The sequence below is a fragment of the Sturnus vulgaris genome, chromosome 3 (assembly GCF_052056855.1).
Source record: "Sturnus vulgaris isolate bStuVul1 chromosome 3, bStuVul1.hap1, whole genome shotgun sequence".
NCBI lineage: Eukaryota > Metazoa > Chordata > Aves > Passeriformes > Sturnidae > Sturnus > Sturnus vulgaris.
Window position 1 is genome coordinate 94,978,942 of NC_142245.1, and position 15,953 is coordinate 94,994,894.

A 15,953-nucleotide genomic window follows, 5' to 3' on the forward strand; every position below is an offset into this window, starting at 1 on the left:
ATTCTCTTCCCTTCTATTTTGTTAAAAATTCCCAACTCAAAATGTTTGAATTGTATAGTTGTAAAATTCTAAAATTTTTAATTGAATGTACTATATTTAAATTTTAGTTCCACACAGCATAAAAAATGTGTGTGTACAGTAGAATCCAGAGGATTAGTGTAATTGTATTACCATTCTTTCTTGATTCTATACTGAAAATATTCTTACTATTCAAAACCTCTTACCTACACACTTCTAGTAATAAAACTGCAAATTGAGTCTTGTATTTCTTGAATCTTTACTTTCCTTAAATACTGACTAGTGGGGTTTTTTTAACCTGCCTTACAGAATCACATGCAAGCTTGAATAACTTAAAATCTTTTCATTAGGACTTCCTGTTTTGGAATAATTCTCTCCCCTTGGATTGTTTACATTAATGATATAGTAGTTTAAATTTAATGCAAATTTTCAATTCTATTCTTTAAACTAGTACATGTAATAGCTACCTTTTCGTCATTTATCTGAAATATAAAAAAAATCCAACTAATAGTACAATTTTGACACATAACAAAATGCTGTCAGAAACACACCAAATAAATTTTACAACACCCCTTTCCCCCCACCCTCCAAGAAAACTCAATAAACTGAGTATAAAACAAACAAATAACATAATCTAATCTAACTGTCCACTTTACCTGGAAATGCATGCCCTGTTAGAGAATCCAAATCTGAAATTAAAACAGTGAAAAGATAATCTTTAACACTAATTTAATATTAAAAGAGCACAAAAAATCAAAAGCAAACCTGGCACCAAATATCACATTATCATCAATATAAAATTTTAATCATATATATAGAAAGGCAAAAGCAGAAAACTTAACATTACATTATGAAGGTTTTTTCTCCATAGTTTTGTAAAAATGTAAAATATTATCTATCTAAAGATGAAAGCTTTGAACACAATGAGAAGTTAATTTATTTTACTGTTTAAGACAGACATACCACAATTAAGTAGGAATTTTACAATACTTTGCAAATGAACCTCTGATTTCAGAAACATATATCTTGTGTATAAACTTTTGTTCTACCTTTGTACACAAGAACAATAATTAGAAAAGTGCAGAATGCTTTTTAGATTGTACCCTTTAAAAAAAAATTTCTTCCATGATCAAGACAAATAAGAGACCTAATTTTGTCTATTCTAGTTTTCACACTTTTTTTTTCTTTCTTTTTTCCCCCCAATCTATCTGCTTTACAAAAAAGAAAAGAGCTGGAATTATTCCTGCTGACAGCATAAAGCATCAATGAGGGCTTCACTGGTGACTCCCATCTGAAGAGACAGCAGGAAGGCACACCAGTGATGCTGGAGGCATCAGAATGGCCCCTTCTAAATGTGCACGGAGACCACAACTCAGAATTCCATCTTTGAAGTGCTTTGCACCTTTGGAAATTCCATGCTCTTAACAAAGATTTATTTGGTAGCTTTGAGGAGTTACACCACAGCCATCAGAGTAGTGGAGGCCGCTGAAGTGCAGTCAATACCAGCTGGGATCGCTGTTGCGTTGCCAAGGTAAAGGGTTAATTCTCAGACACACAAGGACAAAAGAAACCCCTTCTTAGTGTTCTGTCACACGAGACAGTGATGTGAGTCCATTTAGAGAACAAGTCCTGTTGCTAGGAGCAGCCCACAAAGTCCCAGTTAGCTCACCAAGAAAGTGTGAGACCTTCAGACTCCTTCCTCCTCTCGTATGGCAAGTGGGATCACAGAAGGGTGCAACAGCTACACTATCTTGGAAAAACACAACAGACAGGTTGTGGCTGACCAATCCACCCTACTATATGTTTATAAATGAGATTGCTTGACATTTTTAGGAATTGATTGTATTTACTAGCAGTGCCTGGAAAAGTACTGTTTATAAACTGCTTCATCTTAAAAAAAAGTTGTTTTCTTATTACAACAGTCAACAGATACAAGATTCAAAGTTGATGGTTTAGGCTACAGAAAATCTGAACTTTTTCTGATGCAGTAACTAATTCTGAAAGTCATTGGGAAAATATTTACCAATTAACTCCTGGAACAGCAGAAGAAACTCTTTAGACAGGAGGAAAAAATGTGCTAGGATCTAATAACTTACAACAGTTGAACTGAGACATTTCCTGAGGACTGTGAACATGCTTAGTTTTGTAAGCGAGCACAGGAGAAAACCACCTAAAATGTGACAAATTCACTAGGGAGAATTGCTTTCTGAAATCCAAATTGCTGAACACAATGAATTAACTAACAATTCCAGTATGAGGGGTCTCAAGCTTTATCATAAACTACGGAGGAAAAATTAAAAAAAAAAAAGCATCCTCAGGACTTTTTATTTCAGAGTCTGAGATAAAAAATGTTGTCCCCCAGGAGACCATAAAAACCACACCAAAACCAGATTATGCATAAATGGAGCATCTAGCTAGGCAGTGACTGCTCCCTGAGAGCACAGAGACAGCTTACAGCTACCTTGCAAATCAGAATCACCCAAAAATTATCTAACACTCGTATTGTCCAAATTGCTGTCACTGTGCACATCCTGTGGCACATCCTGACACAGCAATAAGGTGCTTGAAAACATCTGCTCTATATCATTAATAAAAATATCCTGATGCAAAACCTGAAGATCCAAGAAAAAGAATGGAAGAGGAAAAAATTATCTTCCTATCGCAGTGAAAAAATATCTACTCAGACAATGAGATTTTTAAAAATAAAACCAACCAACCAAAAAACCCAAACTAAAACAGAAAACCCAAACCAAAACAAAAAAAAAACCCGCAACTAAAGCAGAAAAGTGGGACTTGTATCTGAAAAGTTCATGTACATTTTGTAACTTGCAGCAGAAATCACTATTAAAAATGCTATTCTGAAAGAAATGTAGATAAGTTTATCAATTAATTAGGCTCTTGTCCTAGCATAAAACAACACTACTGTGTAATACTTTGTGTTAAGCTGATGATATAAATTGTGGATGTGTTTATTTTCTTACAAGTCAGCCTACACTAACTGAAAACAAGGTAGTTTGTCACCCAAGCATGTGTCCTGTGTGAACTGTTAAAGAAAATCCGACCTACTTTGCTAGCTGAAACCAGAAGATTTTATGGTATATTGAACCCACAAATCATGATCCACATGCCCCAATTCCATCATTACATTTCACAAAGAATGATATGAGCTAACACTGCACAGGCAGGCAAGGTAAAGTTTCCCATATAAAGATAAATACAGTGTGCAACATTTCCCTGCTAGAGTTCAATACATTAAATTACTGCAGTTATAACGGAATGAAACCTTTGCTGAAACAACTGGAATATTTAGTCTCTGCCATAAGATTTCTTCTACTCTTCCATGAACTCCAAGGGTAGCAGAAAAATCATAATTTCCTGTATTAAGAGCATTTTTCAGTTTCTTTGACTGATTTTCAATTAAGCAAGCCCGAACAGGTGGAATCCAATTTTCTTCCATTCCATTTATTTAGTGAATTGCCCAGATTTGTTGCTATTCACTTTTATTTTCATACATAAGACTTTATAAGCAGCAGGAATCTGAGATGAAAGTGGAGAACATAAAAGTGACACACACTTTCATCCCCTTTTATGGCAACATGGCCACATTAGCAGTTATCAAGGTATCAAGCAGCTATCAAGTTTCACACTAATGAAATCCAGATCTGATTCATACTATAAATCATTGATTTAGGTAATAAAACTGGTGTTTGACAATAAAGTTGACTTTGCATTATAATGCAAAGCATGTTTTTTTAAAAAGGGAATGTGTGTGCACTTTTTAGCAAGAAGTATCTCTGGTGCACCACATTTTATTAGTTCAGTGCAAAATAGACATTGGAGATAGTACAAGATTTTCATGACAATAAATTAATTATTTCTTCCTAGAGTTGATTAGCAAAGATGTAGTCCTCTCTCTATCTTGCCTCCAAGGTCCATTCCTCCTATTTTACAGTGTTCACTGCACAATGCAGTGCTCAGCTTTTGATTTCCCCTCTCGTTGTACTCCGAGTAAAATTTACAGTAAAATATCAAAGCACTGTAGGGCTGCCACTGACATGTGCTGGCAGAATGCCAACACAAAATGAGTGGAAGGGATGACTTTTACAGTGCACAGGAAAATACATTTAAGGTGCAGAGCACATTTAAGTCATTTAACATTAAAAGCTCTCCAGGGCTTTGGCAACAAGATGATGTAATACCAAACTGTCTCTGGGAGCTGGTACCTGCTTAGAAAGGTTAGAAGAAGCTAATGAATGCTAAATCGTGTTCTCTTGAAAATACACGATTTTGCCCTGCTTCTAAGTGTTTTAACAGCGATTGTCAGCAAGAAATAGGTGTCTCTCTGTTTTGCTAAATCTCCAGTTAGACTTAATCTTATTTTATTATAAGCCCCTAACTGGACAGCAAGGAATCCTTGCAGATGTGCACAACACCTGGACCATGAATTCTACAAAGCTCAAGTCTTCTTTAAACAAGATGAGTGAAGTCCAGCTGCTCATATTTGGAATACAAAGGGCTGGTTGCAAAGAGGAGAATGAAGAGTGACATAGAGCTGCAATGGCTGAAGATGAAAGATGATTTGCATTAACTAGAAGTTACAACTGTATTTTGACAACCAGGTCAGTGAAAACTATTAGCACGTAACTCAGGATTGGATTGGGATTGTGAGTTTGGCTGCACCAAGATTTGAGGGTTAAATTGGTACTACCCAAACCTAAAGCCAGAGGCTAAAGGAGAAGTAGGTGAACAATTCTTTGCATTAGCTTCTAGAGGGGGAGAGTTTCCTTCAGCTCCAGAAATTGTGTAAATTATTCATTGAAAAACTTTTTGCAGTAGAAGCAAATCTTGCACAATCCTGTTGCCTCAACTTGGGTCTCCTCTATTTATTATCTGTCACTATAATCCTAACCTACTGCAATAAATCTGTTTTCAGAGTCTCTCTTATTTTCATTAATAGGTTATTTGCATTCATTGGCCATCAATCCTTTAAAGAGCACAATTAAAATTTTAATGGAAATGTAAACCTTTTATTTGAGAACTTCCCTGACAAGAAAAAAAAAAGTTTTCATAAATGTTGCACTCAACGTTTCATAACAATGCCATCATAAGTCACCATCTAACAAACCTACTGCTCACTTGGGCGGACGTTTGGAATTTGTTTTTATTTTTGGAGATAATTAAAAGAAAAAAAATCCAGCTGAACAGTTAGTTATGAAGAATTATCCATATGACATTGGAAAGCCTATTTATTGCTCTGATTCAGTTTGATAGTATAAATTTTTTTATAAAAACTTACATCATATTGAGGCAGATAGATTACATTTACACTGCTAACCAGGGTTTCATTTAACCAGCATTCCTTCCTGTGACACCATTAAGAGCAAGATTCAAACTTACTTTTCTTTACTAGAAGTGTTTTGTTATGAAATGTGTCTAGGCTTCCATTAGCTCCAACGAAGGAGTTGTTGAAATTGAGTCAATTAATTACATTGAAAAGTAGAAATTAAACTTGTACAGAAGAATAGTTAGAGCAGCTCTTTCCATTGACAAGATCTCTAAAAGCTATAGTATGAGCTTAGACAGCTACATATCTACATATGTAGACAGCTACATATCTATATATCTGTAGTGTAGGTAATTGGAAATTAATCTCACCATAGGAATCTTTCAGGAAAATAATCTACATATATGGGTGTGGATCTGACACAGTCACAGGAATAAAACTGGAATGATTTAGACATGGAAAAATTGCTGTTTTACAACTGGTAAATTTGATGGCCTCAGATGTCTAAAATGGCTCATTAAAATAAATCCTGGACAAAACTAAGCTTCGTCCTGTCAGCCTCTAGTGCCAATATTCACTTATCATTTTTCCCCGTCTCTTAAAATTTTATGACAATTATACAGGTTGATACTTGCCTCTTTATATTTTGCTTTCTGACATGTTCATTCCAGGAAAAACTTGAACAATGGCTACAAACAAAGGATCCATCTGAACATTGGAAACACCTTTTTTTGTCAGTCATGAGAGTGACTGAGCACTGGCATAGGTTGCCCAGGGAGATTATGGGCCACATATGGCTGTAGTGTTGACAAAGTAGGAAAAAGAAGTTAATTATTCTTGATGAGACAACTGAATTGAGGGAGACAGATCACAAAAAAAACCCATATTGATTAGGGGAGCTTTATTAGCAATTCTGGTTTCTGTATCAGAAAGCATCTGTTATTATTAATAACTGGTAATCATTCACACTGGTCCTTGAAGTCTTTGCACACACAGCTCACCTTGTACTTACACACTCACTCAGTTTTCCACAGTGCACAACTGGGAGGCCAACACAAGCTCTCTGCACAGAGGCACAGGATCATAACAGCACATGGGAGCTCTCAGGTGATTGCCCAGGAAGTCCCTCAAAGGGTCCTTCACTTCATCACATGTACCCTACAGCCTGGCCACATGTGGCAGCAGCACCTACCCTGGCCAACTGAACTGGGTCATGACTTGCTTCTCTTCTTCCAAAATATGTTTTCCTCATTTCTTTACTCTGTCTCACTTTAAAAACTGAAGAAAAACAATCACTAGCAAAAAATAGAAACTCCAGAAACAGTTTCCTCACATTGTGAAAGCCATCATTAATCCATTTTCTTCTGCTGCTGATCTCAAGCAATTGGTCTGCTTCATGCTTCATAGTATAATCATGGCCTCAGGACTGGTTTATCCAAATTCAATGTGGGGTTTTAAAGAGCATCTTAAAATAAGTTGTAGAACCTTCAGCTGCATACAGACATCTCAAGATCAGAACATTAATGCTTTCCAAAGTAGCTCTTGTTAGGAAACTAAAAGTACATTACGGATGAAATCCCAGGCCTGGTTTCCTGCAGTGATGGATGCTGTACTGACAGCAGCAGCAGCACCAACCCTGCTGGAGTGCAGAGACTTTACTGAGGCAGCATTCCCCAGCTCTTTGAGAGCAGTCATGGAGGACACCTATCATCTGAGCTAGGTATACTGTAATTTAAACCCTGTGGAGTTCATCACAGCTTTAACACCTCGTATTGAGCCAGGATTTCCCAGTGGGCTACCACAGGCATGCCATCCTCACCACATGTAATAATCCAAACACTTTTAGGAAGACACACAGTATCATCTACAGGCACACTGTTACATAGATATGTGCATTTATGTAAAACAAGCATACAAATGAAAAAGTTTTTCCAAAAGATCAACGCAAACATTTTTAATGCTTTCCCAGTGACTTCCACTTGAGTAGATGGCTTAGCCATGGAAGAGGTGAAGCATCTCTTTTACTTAATGCATTTTGGTGTCTTAGCATATCCACAAACCTTTTTAAGATAAAAAGCACTTTTAAAATTTTGTAAGCCTGATAATTTAATAACCAACACCTTAAAAACATAGAATCATTTACGTTGAAAAAGACCATGAATATCCTCAAGTTCAACCACTAATCCAGCACTGCTAAGTATACCACTAAAGCATGTCCCTAAGTGCCACATCTACACATCTTTTAAATACCTCCAAGTATGGTGATTCCACCATTTTCCTGGGCAGCATGTTGAAATGCTTGATATCTCTTCCAGTGAAGAAAGTTTTCCTAATATTCAATATAAACCTGTTTGCTCATCCCCTATCACTTGTTCCTTGGGAGATGAGACCAACTTCCTCTCACTACCAGGTCCTTTCAGGTCCTTGTAGAGAGTAACAAGATTTTGTCTGAGCCTGTTTCCCCAAGCTAAAGAACCCCAGCTCCCTCAGCTGCTCCTCACAGGACCTGTGCTCCAGACACTTCACCAGCTCCATTGCCCTTCTCTGGACATTCTGCAGCCCCTCAGTGTCTTTGTTGTACTGATAAGCCCAGAACTGGACACAGGACTCAAGGTGTGGCCTCAGCAGTGCTGAGTACAGGGGACAATCCCTGCCCTGGTCCTGCTGGCCACACCATTGCTGATACAGGCCAGGGTGCTATAGCTGCCTTGGCCAGCTCATCTCACTGCTGGCTCATGTTCAGCTGCTGTCAACCAGCACCTCCAGGTCCTTTTCAACTGGGCACCTTTCCAGGCACCCTGCCACAGCCTGCAGTACTGCAGGGGGTGATTGTGACCCAAGGGTGGCACCTGGCACTTGGTCTTGTTGAATCTCACACAATAGGCCTCAGACTATGTATCCAGCCTTTGCACATCCCTCTGCAAAGCCTTCCTACCCTCCAGCAGATCAGCACTCCGACCCAGCTTGGTGTGATCTGGAAACTGTGAGGGTGTACTCGATGTCCTCGCACAAGCCATTGATAAAGATACTAAACAGGACTGGCCCCCAAACTGAGCTCTGAGGGGCACCACTCAGGACCAGCTCCCACCTGGATGTAATTCTATTCACCACAACTCTCTAGGCTTGGCTATCCAGACAGATTTTTACTCAGTGAACAGTGCACCATCCAAGCCATAGGCTCCATTTTCTCCAAGAGAATGCTGTGGGAATGGTGTCACAGGCTTTTTATTTGTCCAGGTAGACAATATCCATGAAGGATATCCATCAAGCAGAACCTGCTTTTCATAAACTTGTGCTGGCTGGACCCTGGTTGTCCTAGCTTCACATTTGCTACCTTCCAGTCACCTGAGATCTCTCTGCTTAGCCAGGGCTGCTGATAATTGATGGAGTGGCTTGGTGAGCACTTCCAACAGCTCCCTCAATACCCTGGGGTGAATCCCATCCAGTCCCACAGACTTGTGAGTGTGTCAGTTGTATAGCAGGTCACCAGCCATTTGCCCTTGGATTGTGGGGAATTTCATTCCATTCTCTGTACCTGTATTCCAGCTCCAGAGCCTGGAACCTGAAGAACAACTGGGCTTACTGTTCAAGACTGAGGTAAAGAAGGCATTAAGTACCTCATCCTTTTCCTCACCCTTTGTCACAGCATTCCATAAGGGATGGCAATTCTCCTTAACTCCTTTTTTGTTTCTGATATATTTGTAGAAACATTTTAACTGTTTTTTACATCATTAGTCAGACTAACTTCCAATTGGGCTTTGGCCCTTCTAATTTGCTCCCTTCTTAACCTCATGATGTCCTTATAGTATTTCTGAGTTTTCTGCCCCTTCTTCCAAAGGTCATAAACTTTCCAGGAAAGGTTCTCTTTTCACTCAGCCCAGTCTTCTTCCCCATCAGCCCATCTTACAACACATGGGGACAGCCTAACACCTAAAACTTTCTAGGCAGTTGTATTTCTAACTCATTTTTTTAAAATGATACGTGTAAATTTATTCCAGTTCAGCCAGAACTGTAGCCTGGCCATATCTAGGATCTGTGGAGCTGTGATTAGTACAGTACTGTTCTTGAGGCAATGACCTAAAGCATTAACTTTGGGCCAGAGCTGATTTCTGTTCTCAAACAAGTGCAACTCTTTCTGATTTTTATGAATAATATCACAGGGAAAAAAAACGTTTCCAAATTCAGGAGACGGCAAATACAGGCAGCCATAGGTTATTTATACTTACTCAAAATCTAAAAATCATTATTTTTACATAGAGTTTCCATATCTGACAGCAAATAGATGTTAGAAATTTGAGATTCTACTTGTATCTGATCTATACATTCAATCACATTATCTTTCCATATGAAATGTTAAAACTTCAATTTATCATACATTGTCATTGAGCATTTCCATTCCATGACTCAAGAAGTAAAGAGATAATATAAAGACATGATATATGGTGATATCACGACTCTCAGAAATATCAAGCTATCAAATTTTCAAGACCAGAAAACTATAAAATTAAAAATATGTTAAATAAAATTCAAAATGTATATGTTATATTGAGATATTTGTGAAAGTCTGATGAAACTCTGAAGGTAGACTCTGGGCAAATGAGGAATCTCAAACAGAGGTTCCATATCATCACACCAAAAAAGAAAAAAGAGAAAAAAACTCCCTGTTTCCCAAAAAATGAACTTCAAGAAAATATATCTGCTCAGTTTTATTGCTGTTCCATTCTAAATCCGTTTTCTTCATGAGAAAGGCAAGAAATCCTCTGAAACTCAACTGTTTCACTTTATGCCACTAATCATGTCAAATACTATGACATGTCTTTTGGAAGCTGCTTCTTCATGTCAAATTCTTTCACTTTATCTCATTCTTTAACTTCTGGAAATGCCTCTTCTTTCCCACTTTCCCTGATTTTTAGTGTCTTCTTTTTTTCCCTTGAAAATTATAGAAATATAAGCTGTTGAATCAGAAGACTTTTCTAAACAAAAGGTTATTTTCTCTCATTATCAACACAGCAACATCTTCTCTTCCTCTAAATCATGTGAGATTGCTTTCACATTTGTGTTCAGCTTGATCTGGTCTTTCATATGTCATTCATTATGTTCTGCTAACCAAGAGACAGTACTTTTTCATATTTGTTCTCCTGTCCTTTTTTTTATTTTTATCAGAAAAAGCAAACCAGTATTTCAAGCCTTTGATGCCCTGCCTGGTTTCAGAAAGACTAAATAACTATGTTTATACATTGACATATTAAGTACCAAGTCGAGTTTTATATGACAAAGCTGACTCAGTGATTTACTAAATATTAGGACAATTGTGGTTGTACTAAACCAGCTGAGTCTTCTAAGGACTGTAGCTATGCAAAAGCTAAGGAGGAGGGGAAAAATACCAACCAAAAGAAGCAGCATCTACTTAAGTGGCTTGATCCAAAGCAGCAACTGCATGCCATGCAGCCACTTGCTCACAGCCCCTCACCCTGGTGGGTGGAGAATCAGGAGAAGCTAAAACCTGTAGACTGAAATAAAATCAATTTAATGACTGAAATAAGAGGGAGAGGAGTAAAATCCCAGAAAGACAAGTAATGATGTAATATGCAGTTGCACCTGCTGACCAATGCAGTGATTGGTCCTGCCCATAGAGTTCCCCCAGTTTATACACTGAGCATGACATTGTGTGGTCTGGAATATTCCTTTGGTCAGCTTGGGTCACCTACCCTGGCCATGCTCCTTCCCAGCTTTTTGTGCACTTGCTCACTGGCAGAGTATGGAAAACTGAAAACTCACTGATTTAGGGTAAACACTATTATCAACAATTAAAAATCAGAGTCTTATCAATATAATTCTTAAACTAAATGCACAACATAGCACTGTACCAGCTAATAAGAAAATTAACTCTATCCTAGTTGAAACCAGAGTATTATCCATCTCTATTCCAGTTGCCCCTCTTCTCCACCTGTTTGAGGCAGGGCTCCTCTACTACTGTATTAGGATTCTCTACTTTCTCTAAAAATGTATTAGAATCCCTTTCCATTGGATCAGGAATACAAAGTTCTAGTAGTTACCAGTGCACAATGTACCCTAGTGCCATCAGACTAAAGGCAGAACCCATTTATATTTCTGGAGAGACAGGAGCTAACAGTACTGGAGGCTGAAATAAGCTCACCAGGAACAAGTGGCAAAAGCATCCCAAGTGACTGGCCTGGAGATGCTGTGCATCCATGATGAGGTGTGGTTTGTGCCTCATTCACTAACATTGGCCAGTCTCTGATGAGGTAACTTAGCAAAGTTGTCAATGATTTCAGTGACAAACACCAGAGTTCTACCAGAAATGCCTGCAAGACACCCTTTAATTTCATAAAGGTAAGAATTGCATTGAATTCAGAGGGAAAAGACTGTGGAACAGGAGAAGGGATTTCACGGGGGAAAGTTTGTGATAATGTAATTAAAATCTCTATGCACAAGGGAATGAACTAAAGGCTGAATTGGCTTTTGCCCACAGGCATTTCCAGATTCGATTGCTTCACTTGGTTGGTTTAGCATTCTTTCAACACAGTTTTGTGCTTTTAACATTGTTCATGTTGAATATAACCAGAGGAGAAAATTATTTCATGTTATAACTCACTGGAGTCAGTGGAATTATTCCAGTACAGAATATGGTTCACCACCCAAAGTATTTGATTTTTTAGATTTAAATATTCAACTATGAGATAACAACTATTTATTCATAACCTAAATCCTAAGTATGATTCCTCTGAAGCTTATTGTAAAATACATGAATGTACAGTTAAAAAAGAGTGAACAAGTCAATTATCATCTCTAAATCCAGGATATATATCTGAGCTATAAGTGAATTCTGGACTCTGGCAGCAGTCAAATTGTTCTGGGTCTCTTTGACCAACTTTGGCTTTGAAAAACTTTTCTAAAGAAACTGCTTTGTTCTCTGGAAAAGACTCAGTTTTTAAAAATCAGCATTTTCAAATAGAAGAAAAAGAAGTTATCAGAAAATTTTAAAAATAACTGTATTTGAAGCCAAGTCTAGTCTGCCTGATCAATTTCTAAATGACAAACACCTCCTTTCAAATTTTAGCATTTCTACATATTATATGTTTTGGAGTTTAACAAAATCTGTAACAATAGGAAGGTTGCATTAATTTTTTTTAAACAGCTTTGATATGGAATTAGATCTGCCTCCAAAATTAACTGGTTGAACTTTGTAGAAACAACGTTTTCCCATTTGTGTATATTATGAATATGAACCTCAATGCAACCTTAATATTTATATGATGAGAGCCATAAAAAACCCATTCAAAGTCCCCCAAGTCCACAGCCTCACAACTCTGGAGATTACCATAAACTAATCTAAACTAAACTAAACTAAAATAAAATAAATCATGCAACTTAGAAAAATCATAATTCCCTCCAGTAATGCATGTTTCGAATTGCAATCTTAATTTGCCTTCGTAGCATTGCTTGGTCAGCTTATTTTATGGCATGCCTGTCAGGCAATTTGGTTATGATATTTAAAAAACAACCAACCAACCAACCAACCAACCAACCAAACAAACAAGAAACCCAAGAAAAGCAGTCCAAACAACTTCTGATTCTTGTCTTGTGGTTCTACTTAGCATTTGTCCTGAGCCAATTGAATATTGTGAGAGGATGTGTTATAAAAATAATAAGATACTGTTGCTTAAGAAGTAAGATACAATTGTTTTCAGGCACTTATTATCAATGAGAAATGGGAGCTGTTTTCTGTGTCCTACAAATCTTACTGTGATTTAGCTGTTAGAAGAACAATTTCACTGACATAAAGTGGAGAGGATAATATCTATCTTTCATATTTCTTAGTTTAATTGTCTTACTGCAGCTGAATGTGACACACTGTGTAAGAAAGTCTAATTATGAGAGAAAACTGAAGTCAGCAGCCTCAGGCAAGACAGTTTCTTAGAACTGGCTTTATAATCTCAGTGGAGATATCATTAAACTTAAATTAATTTGGTTTTTACCCTTTTTTTTCTTTTCTGAGACAGCGCTACAAAACATGTTATTGAAGTCCATCTGTATTCTTAGCAAAAATTTATAGCTTTCTAATTCCTGAACAGATTTTAAATAAATTCAAGCAGCATTTCACCCAAATTTATTACATAGTGCCAAGAATTTGCTAACATTGAGAAGTTTCTGAATGTGATTGAAGATTTCCCTATCAAATCCACTGTAAGTTTCTTCAGTAGGTTCAGCTCTGTACTAGGACAAACAAACAGAATGGGTTTTAAGCAATGAAAGTGGCAAAAGTGAAGAATTGTTTGGTCCCATCCCTAGAGGTCCCAAAGACATGAACTGTCTGCCCTCACATTTCATGTTGCTGTTCTGCTGCCCCTCTTCCCTGTGAGATCTTGGCCTCTTCATCTTCTCCTCACACATTATATATGTATAGAATATATTTCTTTTCTCATCAAAGAGATGTTGGACATTGACAGCCCATCATGTCTGCTCTTCCAGCCTTTGCTCTGTGGCAGCCATCCCGAGGGAGCAGCAGGATGTTATGGCAACGTGAGTGGCAGGTGAGTCAAAGCAGTGGAGCAATGCCTTCCGATGGCCAGTGCTGTGTGCTTCACCAGAAATTTATTCCACATTCTGATCAGCTCTCCTCTGTCCCAAAATTCAACTACGGGATATGCATGTCCCTAAATCTCTTAATTATAAGGTTTCCTAATTTTTACCAGTGTCTTCAGTATTGCATATGTACCTTTGGGCAGAATAGACTCCATTATCTTATTGTTATTTTATTGTTGAAAAGTTACACCACTCTTCTGCCTAAGGGCCAGCTGAATGAGTTTGAGTTCCCAGATAAATCTCGGATTCTACATACAAGGACCAGGCATCAGCAATGAAACCACTGCTGATTATGTACAGAGGCCAAGTATATGAATGGATCTTTGCATCTGGGTTGATGCATATTCTACATCTGATGTGAGGTCTCCTCAGAGAAAAGATAATCAGGCATCGCAAAACAGAGTCCTCAGCCTTTCTGATTATATTGCAAGGCATTCATTTCATTTAACTAGTTATTTTATTAGTTTTCTTTAGACACAAGATATGAAAAATTCATATAAAAAACTTGAAAATATGGAGAGGTTGTGTAAATATTCCGCCAAACTCTTTCCATGACCCATGAAACTAGATGCTTAAAAAAAAATTTAAAAAGCAAAAAGGGGGTAAATAACATGCTTCATGCTTGCTTTAAATTTTCCCTCAAATAAAGTTATACCAAATTGGCCAAAGGTAAAGCTGTATGATCAGTAATATAAAATCCTTCAAAAAAGCTGATATCCCATCAATCTCTGTTACAATCATTAATATATATTATATCAAACCCTAACTGTGTGGGCAGTTTTCACAATGATACCTGATAATTTGGTGCACAGTACTTAAAGTAGGTACTGGAATTAAAAATAAATTTAAAAAATAAAATTTGAATTTTGCATTACATTCACCAATGCCCATATTGAAAGAGTTCTCAGAGTCTCAAGTAGAAAAGATATAATTTTCTGTACAAAAACATAGCAGAAGTTGGCCTTTCTATATTTTACCTGCAAGTTAAAGTTCTCTTTTGTAATACAATGTACAAAGGCAACAATTAGAGATGCAGAGAAGCCAAAGAAAGGAGTTCAGAAGCATTGGCCTATTCTCAGCTCTAGTACTGCTCTGCCGAGTAACTTAATGAAATTTCCTTAATAACTATGTCAGCATGTAGCCTATGAAAAATTAGCTGTTTAGTATATGCTGTTTGTTTAGTCTCCTTCTATAACAAACAGAGAAAAACACATTTACAGGGGGTGATTTATGCTACCTGAAGACAGGTATGAAAACAGACTAATCCTAGTGCACAACTCTGGAAAACTTGTGAAACAAGTACTTATAGCATATTTATAAGTAGATGGAGGACAAAAGGAGAGTTGTTAGTTACAGACCATTTTTCATTTTAGTTCAAGGTTTTTTTAATGACATTCTACATTTGCCTTTGCACCGAGTGTGTTTCCTCTAGCCTATCTGAGCAGAGCCCAGGATAACTAGAAACAGGTACAGGAAGCAGCAGGCTCCCACATTTCTGCTATGACAGAAAAATACTACTCTTTGGTAGCTGTGGTTTGTAGGACAAGTAGGAATATTTATTTCATTAATTCTATTAAATTATTTCCATCTTGTGGAGAATGGACAAGGTGTTAAGAGATTGCAAAAGGAAATGGAGCTCAAACATTTAAAGGGAAGGTGTAGGGAACAGAGGCTGACTAGTCATAAAGCTGTAGAAATTAGAAATTCTGGGGAAAGGAAAAAATTTAAAACAAATAACAACATATAACATTTGGAAGAAGAAAACAAAGGAGTAGCAGGCCACATTTTGTCTGTCTAGAATAGAATGATTTGTGTTGGAGTAGAAAATCTTATATATGAGGATAAGCCTTGGGTGCCTCTTCATTGACTTTCTTATGTATTTTGACACTGGCCCATATGAAAAAGGCAGCAATGTCACAGACAATAGGAAGCACACATTCTAGATTAAATTACTTTTAATTGAACTGATAGATAGTCAAAAATTTGTATCCTAACCAGTCATTCACAGCTGAAATCACAGAATCATCAAGGCCAGAAGAGAGCG

The 15,953-nt window shown here is 37.3% G+C and overlaps 1 protein-coding gene across 30 annotated transcripts in view; it reads right to left on the minus strand.

Annotated features, from left to right (window-relative positions):
* DLGAP2 (DLG associated protein 2) overlaps positions 1-15,953 on the minus strand; it is a 454,715-nt gene that overhangs the window by 154,565 nt on the left and 284,197 nt on the right. For 23 of the 30 annotated variants that reach the window (XM_088162316.1, XM_088162319.1, XM_088162314.1 and 20 more), the window contains one exon: positions 675-707. The exons of the other annotated variants lie outside the window; for them this stretch is intronic. In XM_088162316.1, coding sequence (XP_088018442.1) covers positions 675-707 — 33 coding nt within the window. The remainder of the gene's footprint in view (positions 1-674; positions 708-15,953) is intronic. 30 annotated transcript variants of the gene reach the window in all.